This window comes from Lygodium microphyllum, chromosome 12 (genome assembly GCF_053477565.2).
Source record: "Lygodium microphyllum isolate KBCC chromosome 12, Lygodium_microphyllum_v1.1.10, whole genome shotgun sequence".
NCBI lineage: Eukaryota > Viridiplantae > Streptophyta > Polypodiopsida > Schizaeales > Lygodiaceae > Lygodium > Lygodium microphyllum.
Window position 1 is genome coordinate 146,910,111 of NC_141146.1, and position 23,838 is coordinate 146,933,948.

Here is a 23,838-nt window from a genome sequence, read left to right on the forward strand (position 1 = left end):
TGCTCCGGATGTACCCTACTGGGATTTGGCATGTCTGATGCTATGTATTTGATGTATTAGAGCGTTGCTTGCTCTCTTTGCATCTGACTTCACTTCCAGTGGGAGCCTCTTGGTATATTCGGATGTACACAAAGTCTTATTTATAGATGAGCTTGAGCTTGTGGGATAGTTACAAGCATTTGCTCTCTTGAGAGCTTTATGTCTACAGTCTATCTGTAGTGGGCTGATTTGATAAGACTATTGGGGTAGGCACCTATCTCTGTCACAAGTTTGTCAGTTTTGTATGCATCTTGGATAATTATATATTGAGCTTCTTGCTCTATCAATTGTGCTTGTGCTCGGTCTCTTCTCTTACCCCGAGACCCATTACATGCATAACTTCTAGACCTATGAGATGTCTCTTGCCTGACAAGTTATTGGTTTGACAATTTTCTGGTACCTTCTTGCCCCTAGAAACTCACTGTTGGATGTATCTTGTTACCTGGCAGTTGCCGTGACATATGTATATTTTGGGACAGTTTTACATACTACTGTCATTTATTATACCAAGCTGAAATGTGCAGATTTTGAGCACTTCTATGAGGGTAATGCTTTCTATTTTATGTTATCTTGGTCATATTTGGTGGATAGGTGCTTCTCTTGGTGAAATCCACTCTTTTAGCCAGTTTTAGCAGTGATTTTAGTGCATTTTTTGCTAATTACAGCAACCTGCAATTTTACTGTTTTGCATTGATTTGGGATAGTATGGCTGGTCATTTGAAAGATACAGCTCTCTTTAACATTGCCAAGTTGGATAGTACCAACTATGGGTATTAGAAGTCCCAAATATGGCAAGTTTTGGTGCAGAAATTGCAAATTAAACCCTTGCATTTCAAGGGTGTCAAACTTGAGGATATGGATGATGATGTTTGGATGGAAGTTGATGAGCTATGCAAGTCTACCATTATTTTTTCACTCTTAGAAGAGGTCCATCATAATGTTGTTGAAGATGAGAGTCAGAGTGCATGGGACTTATGGCAGAAAATTCAAGAGCTTTATGCACAGCAGAGTCCTACATCACAGATGTATTGGCTGAAGCAGTTAATGGACCTTCACATGAAGGAGGGGTCATCCCTATCATCTCATTTCAGTCAGTTTCATGCTATCATGAAGAATCTATTGTCACAGGGTGTTGAGTTCAACAATAACTTGCACCCGTTATTTCTGTTTGGCACCCTTCGTGAATCATGGGATGTATTCCGTACTGCCATATGCATGAACAAGCTTGATGGGCTGAAAATCAAAGATGTTAAGAGTGCTTTATTGACATAGGAAATCAACAGGAGAAACAATGATGCTTCCCACTCTTCAAATGCGTTGACCGTTAGAGGTGGCAGAAATGGCAGGCATGATAATGATCATAAGGGTAGGGACTATCAGAATTCTAGGTCCAAGTCACGTGGTCGCAGTAAGTCCTATGGACGGAAGTCCGATCTTACCTGTCATTATTGTGGGAAAGCAAGACATATTAGGCCGCAATGCCATAAAATGTGTGAGGATAAGCTCAAGGAAAAGGGAAAAGATAAAGTGCAGGAAAAGTCTTTTGAGCGCAGCATAGTACCTACAAAGTCTAGTGTGAAGATAGAAGAGGTTAATGTCACGCAGGCCACTTATTCAAATGACGATTACATACTTGCAACTTCTTCATGCGATGCCTTACAAACTTCTAAGATACACTCTATGTATGCGCAGTACTGGCTCTTGGATTCGGGTGCGTCATTTCATGTGGCACCCTGTAAGGATTGGTTTCATAGCTATCGTACTATGTTTGGTTCTGTACACCTTGTGGGCATTAGAGATGTTAGGCTGAAGTTTCCTTTTGGTAACTCTTTTGTTTTGCATGATGTACGACATGTACCGCGTTGACTCGTAGCCTTATGTCAGCTGGACAACTTGATGATGCAAGGTATTTTGTGTCTTTTAGAGACTCTGCATGGAAGATTACTCGTGGCAGGCTTGTACTTGCAAGAGGTGCCAAGTCTGGCAGCCTCTATCCCTTACTTGTATCTGGAGCTACATTGGTTCGTGTTTTATCTATGGGTTCTATTCCACACGTATCCCTTTGGCATTCTCGTTTAGGGCATATGTCTCTTAAAGGAATGAAAATGCTCTGTGCTTTGCAGTATCTTCCGCCTTTTGACTCTTCGCATTTTGATTCTTGTGATCATTGTTTGTATGGCAGGCAGACTAGAAATACACATAAAAAGTCTGGGTAAGAAACGCATGGGTGAGCCCTTGGCTCTTGTGCACTCAGATGGATGTGGGCCCATGCCTTGTCAGTCACTTGGTGGGGCAAAGTACTTTGTTACTTTCATAGATGATTACTCATGTAAGGTTTGGGCTTATCCCATAAAGAGAAAATCCGATGTCTTAGACACATTTCAGCGTTGGCTTACATTGGCAGAGAACCAATATGGGAAAAGGCTCAAATGCCTAAGGTCAGATAATGGGGGTGAGTATGTATCACGTGCTTTTGAACAGTTTTATGATGAGCGGGGTATTAAGCGTCAGTTGACAGCCCCTTACACCCCACCCCAGAATGGTATGGCTGAGCGCATGAGAAGGACCATTCAGGAAAGGGTCTGTAGCATGCTTAGCTAGGCTGGCTTACCACAACACTTTTGGGCTGAGGCAGTTACTACTGCAGTGCATCTCATTAACTGGTCGCCTAGCAGTGGCATTAACTTTCAGGTTGCAGAGGAGGTATGGGCAGGCAAGTCCCCCCTCTTATGATCATTTGTGTGTCTTTGGATGTGAGCCATTCTGCCATGTGCCCAAGGACAAATGCAGTAAGCTGAATCCTAAAAGTATCAAATGCATTTTCATTGGCTCTGGAGATGCAGGAGAGATGGGTTACTGTCTATGGGATCCGCAAGCGTGGAAAGTAATCCACAGCCATGATGTCATCTTTCATGGCATATGCAGCCTAAGAAAGTGGTTGAGGTACGCAACATTATCTTTCAGGAGGAGCCACCTGCTCCCGTTCAGCCCGCTCCAGGACCAGCTAGACATCGCACAGCATCACCTGATACTCATGGCCCAGATGTTAGACATGCTGATGTTAGCCAGGATATTGGTTAGGTAGTAGAGCCTACATTGAGGTGTTCTACTAGAGATAGACAACCTCCTGACCGTTTTGTGCCCTCTATGGATTATGTCGTGGTTACAGATGCAGGAGAGCCTCTCACTTATGATGAGGCTATGCGCATGGGTGATTGTCACTCTTGGGAGAGGGCTATGCAGTCTAAGCTTGAATCGTTGCATAAGAATCACACTTGGGATTTGGTTTCCTTGCCTCAAGGTAAGAAGGCTTTGCCATGCAAGTGGGTGCAAGCTGAAAAGTACCCTAGACACCCCAAGCCGGCATACAAGGCTCGATTGGCTGCTAAGGGTTTTAAGCAGGAGCATGGTGTTGACTTTGATGAAGTCTTTTCTCCTGTGGTCAAGATGACCACCCTATGTTTAGTCTTGGCCTTAGTTGCACAGCTTGACCTGGACTTGTACCAGATGGATGCCAAGATGGCCTTTTTACATGGGGACTTGCATGATGAGATTTACATGGAGCAGTCTAAGGGCTTTGCAGACCCTGGCAGGGAACACCTAGTGTGCAAACTAAAGAAGAGTCTATATGGCTTGAAGCAGGCACCTACGGAATGGTACCATAAGTTTGATGCATTCATGCAATCACAGGGCTACAGCCGCAGTGCTATGGATCCGTGCTTGTACACGAAGAAAGCCCGTGACGGTTCTTTACTGATTTTGGCACTCTATGTGGATGACATGCTTCTAACAGGGACAGCTCATGAGGAGCCAGATGCTCTTAAGGCTTAGGTCAAGAAGAGATTTGAGATGAAAGATCTGGGACAGGCCTCTCATATACTTGGTATGCGCATTACGCGCGATAGATCTCAGGGACTACTCTATCTATCATAAAGGGAGTACATTCATAAAGTCCTTGAGCGCTTCTGCATGCAAGATATTGAGCCTATTGGTTGTCCATTACCTTCTCATGTGAAGGTTTCACATGCCGATTATCCACAGACAGATGAGCAGAGGGCCGAAATGGCCAAGAGTCCCTATGCATCAGCGGTGAGCAGTCTTATGTATGCCATGATAGCCACCCGTCCAAATATTGCTTTTGCAGTTGGGGTTGTGGCACATTATATGGCTACACCTGGCAAGCAACATTGGGATGCCGTGAAGGGTATCATGAGGTACCTGAAGGGCACAGCAGATATGTGTCTTTGTTATGGCAGCCAGGATACATGAGTCATGGGGTACACTGACTCTGATTATGCAAGATATGCAGATAGTAGGAAGTCCACTTTTAGCTATATGTTCACTTATGCTGGATGTGCTATCTCTTGGATGTCCAGGGTGCATAAGTATACGGCTATTTCTACTACAGAGGCCGAGTATATTGTAGCCATAGAGGCTTGCAAGGAGGCTATTTGGTTAGGCCGTTTCATTGCAAACCTTGGTATGATAGATGATATGCCTACACTGCATTTGGATTCTATGAGTGCCATTCAGTTGGCCAAGAATCCGGTCTTCTATACGAAGACAAAACATATTGAGGTGAGGTATCACTTCATTCGCGAGGTCATTGAGGACAGGTCTGTCGACCTTGTCAAGATTTCGATTGAGTAGAATCCTGCAGACTTGCTCACAAAAAGCCTCACTATTGAGTGCTTTGCCTTCCTCAAGAGATTGATGGGCATTGGATGAGATGACGTCTTTTTCCTCATCCTATTGTACATGTGTACATGTTGTACTGTCTTTTCTTTTTTCTCTCTCACTGGGGTAGATTCGCCTTTAAGTGGGAGGTTGTTGGGGGTAAAGGCGCCTCCGCCTAGCCGCCTGTGTATTACTACACTGACAGTACCCACCACTACACACTGCAGGTAGCGAGCACCCATCACAGTCACTTATTCTTTATTCTTTTAGTGACAGTTTGAATAAAGGAAGGCCCGGCCACACATTTTGGTTGGTGGAGTTCCCACTTTTAAGTCTCTCTCTCTTGGCTCTTGCTCTCCATCCGCCATAGCTCTCACCGCCAAGCTTCTTCCTGCTGGGTTCCACTTCCCTTTCAAGGTATACGCTGCTGTCCACCCACTGGGCACAAATGGGTGTCTAAAAGGTACATCCTCCTTGAAAACAACCCTCTTAACTTCCTCAGTCTTCTTGGGCTGCTTATGCATGCAATCTTCACAGAAGATGACATCATTGCTACGTACTATCTTTCTTTTCTGGGATCCCAAAGTCTATACCCCATCTCACTCTCATCATCGTATCCTAGGAATATGCATTTACATGACTTTGGTTCCCATTTGCTACGTTCTTGCACTCTGCAACTCCATTTTGGGATGGATTATGAGGGGCAATGAGCTCCCTCTTTATCCCCTTGCTGTAACAAAATGCTTGAAAGGCTTTGGACACATACTCCCCACCGTTGTCAGAGCGAAGACACTTAAGTGTCTTATTAGTTTGGTTCTCAACCAATGCCAAGAATTTTTTAAACCTGTCAAGCACTTCGTCCTTGCACTACGAATAGGGTAAACCCGTACCTTCTGAGTAGCATCATCGACAAATGTGTCAAAGTATTTCTTTCCTCTTAGAGATAGCACTGGCATCTAACATATGTCAGAATGTACTAACTCTAGAGGCAAAGATTTCAGTGAAAGAGAAATTTTATGAGATATCTGCGTATGCTTACCATAAACACAATGATCACAGTGCTCAAAATCAACGTAACAAATACAAGGCAAGTAACCCAAATGAGAAAGTACTTTCATTCATATTTGACTCATGTGTCCCAATCGGCCATGCCACAAGGAAACACTTGGTTGCTCGATCACGGCAACAACATGGCCATGCACACCAGATACCTGAAGTGGATACAAAGTATCGCTCTTTGACCCTCTAGCAATAATCCTAGATCATCTACAGATCTTTCATTTTCCATCGGCAAAGATGGTATGAAATCCATTGTCATCTAGCTGTCCGGTACTACTTAAGCTCTTCTTGAGCTGAGGTACATGTCTTACATTCTGAAGAGTGAAGAAAGATCCATGCTGAAATTGTAGTTGCACACTACCAATGCCTGCAATGTCAATTGTCCCCAAGATGGACAACACCATGTCGACCTCTTGTATAGTCTGTAAACCACTCACAGTGAGGGGTGACATGAAAAGAGGCACCTGAATCCAAAATCCAAGTGTGCATGTCATCATCCGTATCGGCTATCAAAGCATGTGTAGTGAAACATGAAGAGATGAAGAGTACATCATTCCCACTGTCGCTCTCATGGCTAACTACATTCACCTCTTTGATCTTTACACTACTCTTCTTAGCAGGTTGACTCTCTTTCTTCTCTTCCTTGTTGTCATCCGTCTTCTTGTCCTTTCCTTTCTCTTTCTTCCATTTATAGCAGTCACATTTGAAGTGACCCTTCTTGCCACAGTGATGGCATTCAACATCCTTATTACATGATTTGCTGCATCCCTTGCTAGCAGGTTTGCCTTTCTGCTGTGATCTACCTCTAGTATGCAAAGCACTGGAAGACTTAATGGATGCATTGTTCTACTGATTCATTTCTTCCATGAGTAGAGCACTCTCTACATCACCATACAAAACCATAGCATTAGAATTGCTCATAGTAGTCCTGAAGGTATCTCAGCTCTCTAGTAGCAGAGTGCAAATCAAGAACGTAGCTTTGAACTCATTATCAATATTGAACTTCAAAGCGGCAAGCTAACTGAAAATGGAGTTAAACTCACTAAGTTGAGTAGACATTGTGGTACCCTCTTTCATACGTAAATCCATGAGTTTCTTTAGCCCTAGTAGACTTTGCTTCCAGCACTCTTCTGGGCATATAATTCTTCCAGTCGCTTCCAAATGTCATAAGCAGAATCCAGCCCTTCAATGTTAAACAACAAGGAATCAAAAATCGATAGCTCAATGGTCCAGCATGCAAGCTCATTTAGCTCATCCCAGACATCCTACTCTACATCAGCTGGTTTTATTCCCTTTACTTTAATCTGCTTTACTTGCTTGTTCTGCAACAATATATTATAGCGCTACTTTTGCCAAACTGCAAAGTTGTGTGCTCCTTCAAGCTTCTTGATATGCATAAGATGATTTTCACTGCTGCTACCCATGATTCACAGCCAAATAACTGTATGACAGTAAATGATAGCTAACACCAAGCAATGGAAGCTCCAAAATCCACTCAATCGTATGTTAGGAATATCCCCAAGTATGTAGTAGCAAGAACATATATCAGTTCATTGCCCAAAATGCCTCAAAAGCATTCAATGACAATAAACATACCAATTTCCTGACAAAAAACAAAGTGAAGTCCTAAAATTCCTAACAATACAGGTGGTTGTCCTGCAATTCAGGAGTGCAGTCCTCTTGACATTCAAGAAAAATTTGTCCTGAAAATTCAGAACTGAAATAACCTCTTAGACTCCAAAGATCATGCAAAGCTGCTCAAAACATCACCATAATGTTCTTGCATAGAAACATATCAAATTTCCTGACAGTGAGGTATGATGTCCTCTATATGCACAAAACTGTCATAAATGTACAATAATAGACGTGTAGGTAAAGCTGATTCAAAAAGGAGCTTTAATCACTGCTCAAATGCATTCTGGAATCAAATCCAAGCATGAAACATCAACCATAAGCATGAATACATGGTATAATGCCCGAGACCAAGTCTAGAAGCAAGACATAATGCATACTCAGTCAAAATGTCATTCAGCCATGTTATTCCAACAGCTAAATCTATGTCAAAACCAAGCAAAATGATGACTTTGATCACCCCAAAATGATATCTAATCATGGACATAACATCTCCAAGTCATGTAGCACCAAATAGGCATCAAATAATCATCACATAAGTGAATCATAAGCATTATTTACTCAAGAAATAGTTGCTGCCCTATTTTCAGTCACAAATATGTGTGCAAAATGAGCCAAATCCTTGCCAACATTAGCTCAAAATGGCCTCAAGACAATGCCACATGGTTCCCAAAGTATCCAGCATCAAGATACACCCAAATAACTATCATATGAGCATCAATCTCAAGAGAGTAGGTGCTGCCTTGATTATTACAGATCTGAATACTGTGTATTTCAAACCTGAAGCTGAATGTATATCAGCCCCAAGTGTAATACTACACTTCAATGCTCAATGCTAAGCATTAGATGCAAAGTCTAGAGCACAACCATGATGCCAAATGAAGAGGAGTAGCTACTGTAGGTCCTGAGCATGCTGAAAACCAGATATGCATACCTGTGCTGATTGCACCTTCATCCCTAAAGAGATTGGAATGCTAGTCCAAGTGCTGGAGATGATGGGGAGGGTCCCCAAGTGGCCAATGATGGCTGCCAACAAGCTCAAATGAAGAGGGAAGCTTCAAGCTTCAAAAAGAAGCTTCAAACCTTGATGCCCTGCTTGCAAACTCTTCACAGTGAACTCTTCTTCAACTTCAAGCTCCTGCACCTGAAGAAATGCAAGCTCCTCATTGCCAGAATACCACTTTGTTGAGTTGACTGCAATGGAGCTTCTGAGTAGGGATGCAGGTTAAGAGAGAGAAGAGACAGAGACACACGATTTGTGGTATTGAAGAGTGTACCTCAATAATGATTTTAGATAGATATATGTACTATTTACAACCTGGCCCTTATGGGTGGACATGGGCACTGCCCTTTATCCCAACACCTTCAGTTGTTACCCCTTGTTATAAAGAGTTGGTGGTCTAGTCAGAAGCGTAATCAAGCACTTCTTCTATATTGTGCAACTAAGTAGTGATGTTTTTGGTGGTACTATTGTTGTTGTTGTTGTTGTTTAGCAATCTAACCCGGTAGTCTACTCATATGGCTAGGTCGACTAGAATGGTAACACGTCGACTTAAACTTTTTACATTGAGCATTAAGGTTTGTAGTTTGAGAGGTTACCTTGATTACTCCAACTCATTGGCTAGATCCATTTTTAGATATGAGATTGGTAGAACGGGAAGGTGAAAAATAATTTTGACAATGGTAAATGAAAGCCTTCTTTGGATTCCGCTTATTTTTGTGAAAGTAATGTAGAGAAGTTTGTTAAGAGTGAAGGATGTGTGCAATAGCTTGAAATTCTTTTTTTAGCATCGCGTGTGAGAGATATAATGACTTGTAAAGAAGAAGGTTTAAGATAAGCTTACCTTGTATACCTAATTGAAGTCCATCTTCATATTTTCATTGAAGCATGTCTTTTGGTACCTCCTCTGGCATATGCAATGTCAGTAGTTGTTGCTAGAATCTCTTAGTATAGGTGACTATGCTATTGCCCTTTTGTTGTGAAAGATTGACTGAGTTTCTTCGCACATTGAGATGAATTTGAGGAGGTAAGCATGAATCTTTGAAATTCTTTTGGAACGTATCCCATGTGATAGGATGATCAACACTTTGGTGGATACATTCCACCATAGGGATGCTTTGTGGGATAGATAATTTGTGGCACACTTGAACTTGTCCTTCTCGAAAAAGGATTCTTAATCAAAATAATCATTAAATTGGCTTAACCATGATAAGATAAGCATGCAATCTTTCTTGCCACCAAATTTTGTAAATTGAAAAGACTTGCAACTGATCCATTTCTCCTTGTGTGTTTGTTGTGCATCAAAAACACCATAGAGAATGCATGCAATATGATCATCTTCATCTTGAATATGCAGGCTCTGTTGCGCTTTCTACTCTTGGAGCATGCAAGTAACTTTATGCAAATTGTGGTGTAGAAGATCAATTTATTGCTGAAGGGTAATCTCCGAAAGAGGAGATATTGCATTAAATTTTGGAGTACTAAAAGGCTCAGTCATTATGTATGAATGTAGAGATAAGGACCTTAGTTTATGAATGTAGAGTAGGGGTAGTATTAAAGTAGTCCCCTCCCCCCCGCTACGAACCTACATAGGACTCCAAGTCATAACCTATCATGAGGCACAAAAAAGCATAATGGAAGGCACACAATATACATCAATAAGGAATCTTTGTATTCATGATATCGAAAGTTACAACATTGAGGCACATGTTAGGATTGCACCCTCGTGACACCGCATGTGTGAGGGTTCACCACTGAGTATAGTGAATCATGCGTAGAGTAGAAACCAAGCAGAACTTAGAGTCACTATTACTCACTATATAGGTGTTTATGGCTCCAACGTCATGGTATAGCTACAAAGCCCATACCCTTACGCTCACCCTCGCTTAATGAATTGCTATCCTTAGTAATCTAAGGGTGGCTTCTTGACTCATTCCGGGGTCTTAACACAGCTTATACTATCAAGTTGGTCAATGTCTGCCGGTCTAGGACTTGACTCATTAGTGGGGTCTTAATGCAATCTTTTCTATCAACCTAGTTAGTGTCTGCCGCACTACGCCTTGGGGGTGTCTTAACACATCTTATTCTATCAAGCTGGCCAGGTTCTACCCATCTAGACTTAGTTTTTTTATTCTTTTTGCATTCTAGTCCACCCTCGACTCAACTACATTTGAGGAGTTGAGCTTCGTAGTCCTAAATTGAGGTGGCTTGGCACTTATGGCTTTGCATGCCAAGCTTTGTAGGCACGATCCCAAGTTGTGATGTTGTTAGGGTCAAGGCACGGTGGCGCAGTCGTAGCCATGCTGTGCCATGCCTTAATGGAGGCAGTCCATTGAGTTGCTCCTTGTTCTGTTCCTCCCTTTCTTCATGCCGTCACCTTGGGCCTTGGGGACTTGGGTCTCTTGGTTCGTTTGCCAAGATGCTTTGCCCTCATCACCAAGTCAAGAACTTGGGTTGTTTTCCTTGGCCTCCTTGTCGAATCTTTCTTGCTTGCTTTGAACTTAGACAAACTAGTTGGTTCACCTTGCCTTCTTGCACGAAAGGTGCAGTCTTGGTGCATGGCACCTCTTTGGCTCTTCTTAGCCTCATTTGGAGTGGAAGTTCTTGGGGGAGAATGGACTAAGTCATCATACTTAGACCGGATTTTGGTTTGTAGAAGTAGAGGTATCCTTGAAGTTCTTGGGGTGACGCCCATATGCGTGGTGCTTGGTGTGTCACAGACCATAGGATTGGGATGACAACGACTTGCACTACTTGCGGCCTAAATGTCGAGATCTCGAATTACCAATATTGAGTATGGTCCCAACGGGTTCCATAGTCCAAAGACATTCACCTTAAGAGCGAGTTGGAGAGTTCTCCAAGGCTCAACTAGCAAGGTTCCTCTTCAATCGCACTAAGTTACCTTGATTGGACCATATTGTGAGCACTCCCTCATGCTCTCCCTTCTTTGAGGCTTTATCCTTTGATTGATTCTATCCAAGCTCATAAGGGTTGGCCTCTTTGGGCTCAAAGGCACAGCCAATGAGTCCATTGCTGAAGTGCACTTGGTTCCTACTTTGATCCGAGTTGGCTGGGATGGGACATGGCCTTGGATCTAAAGCTTGGTTTGCTTCATCCTTAGCCATGAGTTGAGTTTGGGGGGTTTTGGAGGCATCTTCATTCTCATCTCTCACCTTGGCTCTAGCCGCCTGCCTTCGTTTCTTGGCGTTGGTTTCGCCTTCTTCTTCGTCTCATTCTCATTCTCCTCATTCTCTATATTTTGGTTATCTTCTTCCTTCTTGTCTTCTATCTTTTCTTCTTTGGCCTTCATGCCTTGATCTATCTTTTCTTGCTCTCCCTATTCTAGCCTATCTTCTTCCTTTGGCTTCCTAGCTCTTCTAACTTGTTTTCTCCGTCTCTTTCTACTTGCTCAATCTTTTTCCTAACTTTCTTCTTCTTGTTTTCTTATACTTGTTTCCTCATATCTTGCTCTAGCTTTTCTTTCTCTTCTAGTTTCTTCCTAGCTAACTCTACTTGCTCTTCTATCTCTTTTCTTGCCTCATCTTTTCCTTGATCTTCTCTATGGCTCCATCTAATAAGTCTCTTTCTTCTTCTTTCCTATCATCTTCTTTTATCTCATCCCATATTTGCATGATTCTCTCCTTCAACTCCTTTCCTAGACTATCATCATTGAACTGTGAGGGTTTGGTGGTTGGTTGTTGGGGTTGGGGTTGTCGGGATCGAGGTGTTCCAAGATCTAGGCTGAGCTCCTCCTCTCCCTTCACTTCTTCTTTGGGTTGTTAAGGTAGAGGTGTTCCAATATTTGGGTTGAGCTCATCCTCCCCCTTTTCTTATTTCTTCTCTTCTAACTCCTCCCTTCTTTCTTTTCCTTCACCTATTTCATAATCTAAAGTAGAAGTGTTGGCTCCATGTAGCGGGTGCCCTACCCTAGGTGCTTTCGCCCTTCCATTCTCATCTTCTAACTCTATCTCTTCATCTTCTTCTTCATCAAAGACATCACATGCCTCACAAGAGGGTGCCAACCTAGCCTCACCCTCAATCTCAATTTTTCAACTGGGCCTCAACCTGTGGGTGCAATGGTTCATCCTTCTAACATGTCCACCTTGCTTTATCTTCTTTTCTCTATCCTAACTCCATCATAATATTTTCTACCTTTCAACTTACATCCATTTTACATCCTTCTCCCTTCACATAATATTCCATCATTTCTTATTCTCCTTGAACTCCTTCAAGTTGGCATTCTTCGAGATAGGGGTAGTCATCGGTGTAGAGGTCTTCTCCTTCTCGATGATAGTCAATGGGAACATCTTCAGGGTAGTAGTATCCATCTCCTTCAGGAGGGAATTCGTCGTAGAGGTATTGGTATTCAAGATAGCCTTCTTGTTAGTAGTCTTCCGGGTAGTAGTCAGGATAGTAGCCATTGACTCCTTGTTGTTGGAGACAAGGTGTTCCAAGATATGGGTTGAGCTCACCCTATCCCTGGTCTTCATCTTCAGCTTCATCTGACCATGATTCTTCTTCTTTTTTCACCTATTTCTGCTTTTCCTGGCTCCTTGGTTCTTCTTTGGTTGGCTTCACTCCATTCTTCAGCTCTTGGACTCTTTTGGCCCAAATGCTTCAAGTATGGTTCAACCCTCTCTTTGGCTCCTTCAAATTGAGGTAGTCTCCTAGTCCCACCTCAGCATGATCTTCTCTTGCAACTCAGTGTCGAGGTCTCGGCCATCTTCACTTGCCATAGCCTAGCTCTCTCTCACACCCCCCTTTTTCAAATAGAAAATGGCTGCAATATACCTTTAAAAAAAAAGCTTTACAATCTAAAGCTAAATAGAGCTAAACTTGTGGAGGTGAATGATAGCAAGGCGACATGTTCTTTTTCCTGTCTGCATTGCTCATCGGAAATTGTGGAGCCTTTGAGGTTGTTGGCGTGATGACCTTAGCCCTATCACTATAGTCCTGAAGCTAGAGAAGATGATTGGAATGGTTTTGGGGCCTTGAAGGCAGCACCAATACTCCTCTTATCTCAAATTTTCCTTCTTCTCTCTCCTTAGTAAAACCACATTCTCATGGGAAAACCAGTTGATAGCGGTTTTGATGTAGGTCACAACTTGTGGAGAGTTGTGTAGCTCTTGAAAAGAGGGAAAGGATGAAACTTAAGTGGAATAGAGTTTTAAGAGAGGTCTCCATCACCTTGAGATAAGTGAAAGGTCTCTTTCATCTTGAGAAGAGTGAAAAGAATCACTTCCACTCTCTAAGGTAGGAAACATCTATGTAGAAGTTTTATATGTGCTTTGATACCAATGTTGCCTATATTCACCATAGCTTAAACTAAAATTGAAGGAAATTGAGAAAACCAACTAATTGCAAGAAAGAAGAGTTAAAAGACAATATGCACAAGAGTACAATCTTTCCCCCATTGATGGGTAAACACATCTCACATGCATGTATTTATTTTAATTTGATTATCCTTGTGCTCAAAATACAAAAGGCATCTCAAACTAGGCCCATACATTTCTCTCTCTTGCATGGTTTATCTTTCAAAATTATTTTCTCAAAAAGTAAGCTAACTTTTGTAAATGTAATGTCTAAAAATGATAATTCTAGTCTATTCCACAAAATAAATGTTAAAATAAATCATAATCTTATTTTTACGTAATTTCTATAACACCCCTTACTTGTGATCCAACACAAAATAAAGTAATCCAACATATGTAACGATAGTGGTGCTTGTACTAGAAGCTTATTCGAAATACCTTAGACCTTGAAGATATGGATGATGATAGTTAACAAAGGAAAAATGAGTGACTTATTGGTATCAAGTTGAAGTAAAAAATGATTGGTAGCTTAAAAAGATTAAATTGGTAGGAACGTTAGTTAGCAAGCCATATCTTGTAAGATAACATTTTGAGGTTAAACCAAGCTTTTGAATATTATGTAAAATGAGGCATGGTCATAGTAGTGGACATGTTTTGTTGTGGTTTCCTTGGTTGGAGAGAAAGAGAGGTGTCAAAATAGCAAGGAAGGAGGTTGAGGCCAATGGAAGGAAAAGCTTACAAGAAGGATGCCTTAAACTCTTAGTCGGTTGCTATACTTGGATAGAGAGAGAGAGAGCAAGAGTTCTAGAAGAGGACTATTCGACTCTCTTCTATGAAATTGTAATAATGCAAATTGCTAGTACAATTATCATGGTAATGTTATGAATTATAAAAAAAACAAAAAACTTAAAATTCTCAAAAGCCTTCAAGACATTCTCCTAATTAGGGGATTTTTAAAAGAGCAAAACAAAAAATAGGGTTCTGAAAAAAATGTGTACATGTCAATAGAGCATTGCCTTTTTGTTTTCAAGAGATATTAAATTGACGTAAATCAACTCTTAACAAAACTAGGACTAGTTTTTGAATGATGCTTTACCATGTCAATGTACCATCATAAATCCCTGACAGACAACGCTAGCAAAAGGTACAAGCAATGCCTCTCCCTTGGACAAAATAGATATATTTAGCGGCACTGCATCATGAGGAACTCTCTGAAAACCTTCATCAAAGAGCGCTATGGCAGATTAAGCAAAATAAACAAAAATTAAGTTCCAAGGTTATTCTTGGAGAAAAAGTCACTTATAGTCGTCTTTTAAAAAAAAGGAGAAGAAGTTATACTTAGGGCGGACGCAAAAGGAAAAGGCAAGGATTTAGAGCCACTGTCAGAATCTACGAAGTCTGTTGTGCTTGCGCGTGGAGGGGCTCTAACGGTGGCTCATAAACGCAGAAGGGATGGCCACGTGTCACCCGAATAACATGACAGCATGATGGAATGAATCGGAGCGCGTTCTCCTTCCCACCCTACATAAGCCGTCGATTCATTTTTTCACCCCTGCCCCCCCGCCCCCCCCCTCTCTCTCTCTCTCTCTCTCTCTCTCAGTCCGCGCTGTTCTCGCTCTCTCTCTCTCTCTCTCTCTCTGCCATCAGCCAGTCGTTTACTGTTAGTCTCGTTCCTCATTCCATTTTTCTGTCCTCTAGCCCTAGGGTTTTGCCAGCGCCTCCCTTTTCCAAGATTCTATCGCTCCATCCCCGCAGTTAGGGTTTTTCGCTGCATCCTCGCCATATTGCCTTTGTCGTCTTGCACAAGAATTTGTCATCGCCGTCATCTCATTTCAAGCTAGGAGTCTTCTTTTCGTTGCCCTCACTTCTCGTTGAAGGAACGACCGAGGAGTTCGTCGCAGCAGCGCTCTTACTTGATTGCTGCTCGTTTTGGTCGCAGAGCATCGCTTGCTTCGATCTCCATTCGACGATCATTTGATCCTCAGAACGAGGTATGGCTCTATCTAACATCCGTAGTTCAAATATGTAATCGGAAAGTTCGTTTTATTTATCTTGATTGCAATTTTGCCAAGGTTGGGATTGTGCATTGCCTTAGGGCCTTGATTCTTCTTCTTCTTCTTCTTCGTCGTCGTCGTCATTGTTGGAGTCAGTTTTACAGTCCAGAATGTAGGATATGCGAATATCAAACTGTCACTGATTCGAGTTCACATGCGTGGCCTTTGTATCCTTTCAGTGTCGTCAGGGTTCAGCAATTGGATTTGGCTCCTCTTAGAAAGATGCTGGAGTTGTTTTCTATGGTTTGTGTTGGAATATTTTCTTGAGATCGGAGGTTGTTCTGGAAGTTTTGGGCAACACCTGTTTTGGTTCTCCAACGAGATCGATACCTGAATACCAGGATTCAGCGGAGAAAACTGGGGGAGAAAACTTTCCCAGTTTGTAGGCTAGCGTTATTTTACTCTAAAAAGTTTCACTGGTGGCTGGTCGACAAACGATGCTTGGTATATTTTATATGGCTATTGCATTGGCATTGGCATAGTCACAGTGAAGTTGGCTTGTGGTTGTTCTGAGTGCCACCGAATACCTCCTCAGTTGCTATTGATGATATGCCAGAGGGTGTTAGTCTTATAAGGATCAGATTGGCTGCTGCGAATCTGCATCGTACACCTGTTTTGTTTCCCTTTCATCTGAACAAGCTCTTTCACGTCGATTGTGGAGAAGTACAAAAAGTGGCAGTGTGAGGGGAACTTGTCAGGTAATGACTCTCTGACCTGTTTTCTGTGCTTTGTTTACAGTAACGAGTACCTTTGTTTATATTACAGTTGATGTGCTAAATGAGGATAGCTGACTGTCTATTTGCTGCTCTTCTGAACAGGAGCTTCCTGCTACATCTCTGTCCCTCTAAAATTCAGCACCGTTTTAGTGGTCTCTTTATCATGGATAGCTGCTATCAGGAACATCGGATCTTACAACGCAGTGCTCTCGACCTGGTTCCATTTTGGAGAGATGCTGAATCTGTTTTGTCAGTTGATGTCAATGCTGCTGCACAGTATTCTTATGTTACTGATAATGGTGATGACAATGATGTTCCCCTGTGTAAAGAGGGATCATCTTTGAATGGAATTTTTTGTGAAAAAGGAATTTCTGCTATGTGTCATACTGTTGATAGCTCTCAAAATGTTCCTGAGATGAATGTAGCAGAGGTAGAGTGGATCTCCAAAGATCGAGTGTTTCAAGAACTGATTCGCAATGAAAGGTCATTCAGTTGGTCTGATTTGAAAGCAGGAAAACCGGGTACAACCAGAGATGAGCATGAATTAGACCTTTTGTCAACTTTGACTGCAGTTGCTGCAATGGTCGGAGAGTTGTGTTCCTTGGATCCATCAACTTCTTTAGCAGCTAAAGACATATTTCAGGCAAATGGAAAGGTGAACGTTGATGAAAGAGGAGCTGTTGATTCTGTCACCACTGAACCTGTCAATACAGTAAGCATGACTAACAGTCTCCAAGCGGAACGTAGCTTTATCGACTGGAGCATTGATTTTGCAGGTCCTCAAAGTCTGTACTCGACTCAAAATTTAACATCATTGAGTCATGAGAATAAGTGCGCACCCCACAGTGCCTTGTCTTTTGTTTTTCCCTATTTGGAACTTCGGGACATTTTGAGGTTAGAGTGCACATGCAAAGTGTTGAAGGATTGGATCAGAAGTGATTTGCCCTTGTGGCAAGAGCTGCACATTGAGCCGCCACTTAGCAACAAATTTACTGATGAGGCACTTAGAAACTTGGCAGCAAGGACTAAAGGTCAACTTCGTTGTCTCACTCTTGTGGATTGCATGCGGGTGAGCGAGAGCGCTCTTCAAGAAGTTGTGTACTTAAACCCAATGATTTCTAAGGTCAGTTTTGGAATCAAAACATCAAAACAGTTTTCTTATTGCATGAACTCTTTAACGTTTTTACTTAATGTTGATGTCTGAAGGATCAGTATTTGCAAGTTTAAATGTGTACATTTTTATGGAGCCTGCAATGTTGTCTGTGGGAGGGGACAGATATGGAGAGAGAGGCTTAAAACCTTGACAAGGTTTGTCCTGTTCACTGCTAAACCTAACAGGTTTAGCAGTCTCTGAAAGATCAATGCTTCCAAGTTTGAATGTATGAACATTAGTGTGGAGCTTCAAATTTGTATGACAGGGGGATGGATCACACAAGGGGGAGACTTGACAAGCCTACAGGGTGGGTTTTCTTGTTGAAAGTTAAAAACTTAACATGTTGTAGAAGTCCTAAGATACATATATATGTACGTGCGTACTGCATGTGTGTCTGGGCATATGAGTCCATGCATGTATGTGTGTGCATTCGCACATGCACACACACACACACTCAGAGAGAGAGAGAGAGAGAGAGAGAGAGAGAGAGAGAGAGAGAGAGAGAGTTCTGCAAAAGGCTGATGTGGCCTATGAGACAAAACCAAAGTACACCTGTGTCTAATGTCATCTCATCAGAAAGTGAAAAAAAATGCTTCCTAGTGTAAGGCAGAGAGAGAGAGAGAGAGAGAGAGAGAGAGAGAGAGATTTGACGAGTGTTCTTTTTTTGGCAGCTAAATTTACCAGGTTGTAGCCGGCTGACTCCCGAGGGAGTTTTAAAGATGGTGACATATCTTGTAAATTGCAGTTGGCCTGGAAGGCCAGTACTGAAACAGCTAGGTGTTGGGAACCTTTATAATCTAAAAAAAGAGCAGTTGGGGACCTTATTAACATTGCTTCCAGGTATCAAGCACAGTCATGGTATCCCTCGCAAGCCACAATACTATGGCTATAATCACTATCCATCCTTGCAAGATGAAGCTCGGGTGATTGATGCAGAGGAGTGCCCAAAATGCTCTAATGTAAGGATAGTGTATGACTGCACAAGCTTGGATTGTCAAAAGTTGCAGGGAGCTGATGAATGTCGAGGTTGTATCCTTTGCATCTACCGATGTGAAGATTGTGGAAAGTGCATCAATGATAGTGACTATGTGGAGACATTTTTCTTGGATTTGTTGTGCACTTCATGTTGGTTAAGGTTGCCTAAATGCTGCCAGTGCCATAGACCGGTTAAAGTTGTAGATGCTGATGATTTCATACCTTTGACTGAAGAAGAGTCTGTGTGCCGATCATGCTACAGCCTCATTTCCAATTCAGGTGATTCAGTGTTACCTGCACAGACCTAACGGTGATGTTCCCACCATCAATGTAGAGTGAGCCTTGTGTATATTTATTCCATGTCAGAGACCTGATTTATTAAACAGAACTCATTCAACATTCATTTGTAAATATGATCAATTTTGAAACCTCCAAAAAATAAAAAAGGGAAAACTATTTTTTTTGTGCCAGCAGAATGCTGGTGCAAGCCCAATATCTGTGGTGTTTTTGAAGTCTCTGCTGTCTCTTCAAACTGGTTTTTCTCTTCTTTCTTTTGTTCAATTGGAACTAAACTCTTTTGATTCTGTAAAGTTACAAGTATGATTGTTGGAAAGTTAGTTTGGTAAGCCATTCAATTGAAATTGCAAGGTTGATGATTAGTCACAATTGATGGGGATGTGGAGACAGAATGGCCAAAAGCAAGGGACAGGGATGGTATTCAAAAGTTGCAAATTGTCCTTAAAACTACATTAAAAAAAAAAAAAGATCTTGAGGTGGATCAATATAAAAGAAACCTGTGTGTCTGCATCTGTCTCCCTCCATGACTCCATCATCATCATCATCATCACTATTAAGTTGACAAATGTGAGTGTGCATGCCTGTGTGCATGTGTGCAGGTGCATGCATGTGCTTCTGACGTGGGCTGTGTGTAAAGTCAAAATTTCAAGTTGAGTCTCTGTGTGCATGCATGCAAAAGAGGAGAAAAGATGTCACATTGAAATTGTCCAGAAACTTAGGGGATGAGGACGTTTTTATGGGGAAGAAGTTCCAGAAAAGGGAGTGTTTGTCATCTGTCTAACTGCTGTAAGGGATGGGATGGGGAATCTTCTCATTGTTTGGGATGCGCTCTCTCTGTAATTCATCGGGGGGTGGTGTTAGTGCATTTCAAGGCCATCCATCCATTGCTTGTGACTCTAGATCAATGGCTGTTGCTATTGTGATACTAATTTGCTGCAGAGCTCTTTCTGAATTTCTAAAAGATTTGGTGGAAGGGTTGTTCTGCCTCTTGTGATTGCTCTTACTGCTCTTTTATGAGAACCTGCAAAGATGCGTTCATTAATCTCTTTGTGACACTTGAATTTTTTGTCTATTTAGGAAGCCTTAGTTGTTTTTCTTTCAAGAAGAATCATTTGGATGAGGAAAGAGTCTGTGGGACCTTATTGCTTACAAATTGGCTTACTGTGTACTATTGCTGTTGTTGTGAAGCCTGTGGACATTCATGCAGTTCGTTGGCTTTCATCTCAGAAAGTCTGGACAAAAGTTTGAAAACTTGCTTTCGCCTAAGTGGAAGCCCTAGTTGTTTGGCCTTCAAGAAGAATCATCTGGATGAGAAAAAGGCTGAAAGACCTTACTGCTTACACAAGCTGTCTTTACTCTTAGTGTGGCTTTTGTTGTGAACTCTGACACTCATTCATGGAGTTCATCATGCAGTTCACTGTTTTCGCTTCAGCAAGAGTCTGGATAAGGAGGAAGGGCAAAATTTTGAAAACTTACTTTGCCTGCTTGATTTAAATTCCTTCAATCAGTAGAGTTAATAGCAAACTCTGTCTGTCTGGGTATGGTTGAGCCTTGCGAGCTAGTTAAGACGTATCTTCCTGTATGTATTATCAATTGAATACAGGAAGTCTGCAGTGATTTGCGACTGGGCATTGTAGCTCAATAAATGATCAATGAAGGCTAATTATGCACTAAGGCTTCAATTCACGTGGGGCCTGCACATGAATCCAAAAAACATGCTGTTTTGTGATAAGGCAATTTAGTGTACGAGCCGTGGCTGGCTTACTGAAATCGTGCTTTTAGGATGCCCAAAGGCAGTTCCATGAAATACCTTGATCAGGTCTCTTTGAAGTTGAGACTATTGTCGAGCTCTCTTTAGGACAGAGGATGGTTGGGTCCAATAGATTGCCACCAAATTCAAGCATCGTTTATGCCTTCGATTCTCCTCCATGTATGTAATTCATGGCTCATTAGACTTGCATACAGAAGCGAAGCTGCAAATATTAAGAAATCCTCAAGTTGTTACTGTCATGAAGGTAGATGCAGACTGTGTACCCTGGCAGGTTGGTTGTTTTTGAGAGCTAGAAAAGGCACGTGCAAGGGCAAAAGGAAAAAATCATTCGTGACCCGATGAGGTGACACACAAACCTGTGCCAAAGGGCTCCCACAGTTGAGCAGAGCATGGGGTGCCTTCCAATATCGATAAAATTGTCCACTGGCCACATGCACTATTTCAAGTGCTGAGTTATTCCAGGGCTTTAGTCCAAGGGTGGAGTAAAAGTGAATTTTGACGCCTGCGAGATATTCCCATCTGCCTGGCTAAAAAGTAGTTTGTGGGGAAATCATAATTTGATTGGCCCCAGGCATTGCCTCATCTTGGGTTGTCTTGACGCTTATGTTTGCAACCTTCAGCACCTCCTCTGTACCTACGTCATCTCTACTGCTGCATTCAATGGGTGCAACTACTAACTATACCAAGTAGGTGGATCATTTTTGTTTGCTCAAAGACGTGGAATTTCACGTTCTCCGGACATTGGGAATCATATGCCTCAGTCGTGTGTGCTTGTATGCCCAAATCACAGGGCCGTATCATCTAGAGACACTTGATTGATCACATGCTGAAAATTGCAGGGCAACCAAATCTGAGAAAAATCATGTTGAAATGGAAAATGTTGACCATGCTATAGAGGGGTGCAACCACCTTTCTTTGTGATGACATATAGAGCTCTAGAGCTAAGCTTTCAGCTAAAGGAAAAAATGTTTACAATGTTGGAGGTCTTCTGAAATCGTTGTGATGACATACACAGCTTTCAGCTTATGCAATGCTGCTTATTAAGAATGTGTAATCAGTATGGAATCCCTTCTTTCACAATGATACTGAAACAAATAATAACATCTTACAAACAAGAATGTAGAAAAGGAGGAATCCTGATGTGTAGGTTGATTCCTGATGTTGCTAGACGTCCTTTTAGGGTTTCTATGAGGAGACACATCTACAAGGTGATATGATTTTTAAGATATGGCCAAGAATCGTGGAAGTTCTTAATGATGACTGTAAGCTCTAATCAAAAGTCACTTTCTTATCTCCCAAGTACTCCAATTTGGTGATTAAATTACTGAGCAAAGGACAGACTCACATGCTTTAATGTAAGAAAACAAACCTTCTAGATATAAATAATGGTTGGTTGATATTGTGGCATTAGAGCCACGTACACACACGTACACACTAACAACCCAGCAGTCTGGAGCGTTCTAACAGCTAGAATCAGTTGTAGCCTTTGGTAAGCCATTCTTGGCGTGATGTATGAAACCTTATATAAAAAATAGAAGAGGGTCCTCAAATGAGGGGATTTTGGAGTCTTTGATCAGATTCTTGAGTACTTCACATTGGTGGAGACGGCGAGTTCCTTTCTTGCCAGATTCAGCCATTTTCCCTCTCTTGCCTGCTCACCTGAGAACCCAGTCACGATGAGTCACTCCCTTTCCCCTCGCCACACACTGAGTCCCCCACATTATGAAGATGCTTCGATGAACCCTGAATTTGCCCCTCAGCCCACTCATCTTGAGCAGATTCTCCATGCCATGTCTGGCATATTACTCCAGGTGAATCATACTAATCAATCTCTCATGAGCCTCCTTTCTGCCAATTCACACACACCTCAGAGCGACCCCAAGATTTGACCTAAATCTTTTACCGGCCTGCCTACTGAAGATATTCTCACATGGTTGGATCATTTTGACAACGTAGCTAGCTACCATCAGTGGCAGGATGAGCGCAAGGCACTGGAGGCAAGGACCCTATTCGAAGGGGTCGCAGCTACCTGGTTCGTCCAACAAACTCCAGAGGTAAAAGGCGATTGGCCTCTACTGAAAGCATTGTTAATTCAAAATTTTGCACATCAGAATCTCACACAATCGGCCTTACAACAACTGAATACTCTGAAACAATTAAGTGGTGAGCCAGTTGCACAATTTGCAGTGCGCATGAATCAGTTGTTGCTGCGAGCAGACCCATCCATGTCTGAGGAGATGAAGCTCTTTTTTCTCTGGCCACGCTTACGGCACGATCTCATGCGGCGAGTGCGCGACCAAGGCCCCACTTCTTTTCATGCCGCAATACAAATTGCCCAACGCATTGAAGGTGCACTCATGCCTGATGAAACCATCACCTCGGTTATGGTAACTGCACCCAATCAGCTCAATCACCCTGCAGCAGAGAATACCCTGACACCAATGGACATTGATGTCCAAAACGTCCAAGTCAACAGTCCACCCGAGGCAACAGATAGACGGTCTCTCCCAAATCAGGATGCACAAGGCCGTCCCAAGTGCTTCTACTGCAACATGTATGGTCATGTGCGAAGGCATTGCAGAAGGTTGATGGCTCGATAACAACTTCAGCACGCACAAATTCAAGTGTCAGATGTTGCTACTCTCGCTGACCTTCCGGAAAACATATAGGCGGATGGTTAGTAGAGGGAAATCGTCTGCAAGCACCTCTTCCAGCCGCACAGTATGTTCCACACTTGTTCAGATTAAGGACTCACGATTAGCATTACAGATCCAATCACAGTATTGTTTGGAGACAAGAAACAGATTTACAAGACACACATAGTAGCCCACTGCACTTTTCACATCTCTCATAACACCTTTACACATACTTTTTATGTACTACCCAGGCAGCTTTTTCCAGTTACTTTGGGTTGTGATTGGTTTATCAAAACCTCTGCACGATTGCACTTTGATAGTCACCACTTAGTTTTACCTCATGTTCTCCCCATCCCATTTCTCTACTCCCATCATGGCCCTAACTTCGTACATACACAATACACATTCTTAGATACTCAGACACGCACACAAAACTTGCGAACATTGTTGCACAAAGTTCCAGCACTGTTTCAATCAGCACAGAAGACATCCCAGATCAACCTCCCTGTGTCACATG

General features: G+C 42.2%; 1 protein-coding gene and 1 pseudogene across 3 annotated transcripts; both read left to right on the forward strand.

Moving 5' to 3' along the window:
• The first annotated feature begins 15,300 nt into the window (after nt 1-15,300).
• On the forward strand, nt 15,301-19,105 carry LOC148028418 (uncharacterized). Of its 3 annotated transcripts, XR_015692726.1 has the most exons (5): nt 15,301-15,710; nt 15,953-16,471; nt 16,592-17,612; nt 17,766-17,949; nt 18,314-18,451. XR_015692726.1 is itself a non-coding variant. In XM_087690221.1 (4 exons), exons 3-4 carry the CDS (start codon nt 16,653-16,655, stop codon nt 17,841-17,843), a joined length of 1,038 nt encoding a protein of 345 aa, XP_087546347.1. In that variant the 5' UTR covers nt 15,301-15,710; nt 15,953-16,471; nt 16,592-16,652; the 3' UTR covers nt 17,844-18,305. The 3 variants fall into 3 exon arrangements, 2 of the variants coding, with proteins under 2 accessions (XP_087546347.1, XP_087546346.1); XM_087690221.1 differs by lacking the exon at nt 18,314-18,451 and having other exon boundaries at nt 17,766-18,305; XM_087690220.1 differs by lacking the exon at nt 17,766-17,949 and having other exon boundaries at nt 15,305-15,710; nt 18,314-19,105.
• Nucleotides 19,106-22,361: 3,256 nt separating this feature from the next.
• Nucleotides 22,362-23,285, forward strand: LOC148028419 (uncharacterized; annotated as a pseudogene).
• The last annotated feature ends 553 nt before the right edge of the window (nt 23,286-23,838 follow it).

Bases quoted from the DNA above. Each gene is read 5' to 3' on its own strand.
- LOC148028418 (XM_087690220.1), top strand. From the start codon at position 16,653: ATGGATAGCTGCTATCAGGAACATCGGATCTTACAACGCAGTGCTCTC. The intron at 17,613-18,313 runs GTCAGTTTTGGA...TTTTTTTGGCAG, and splicing joins TAAACCCAATGATTTCTAAG to CTAAATTTACCAGGTTGTAG.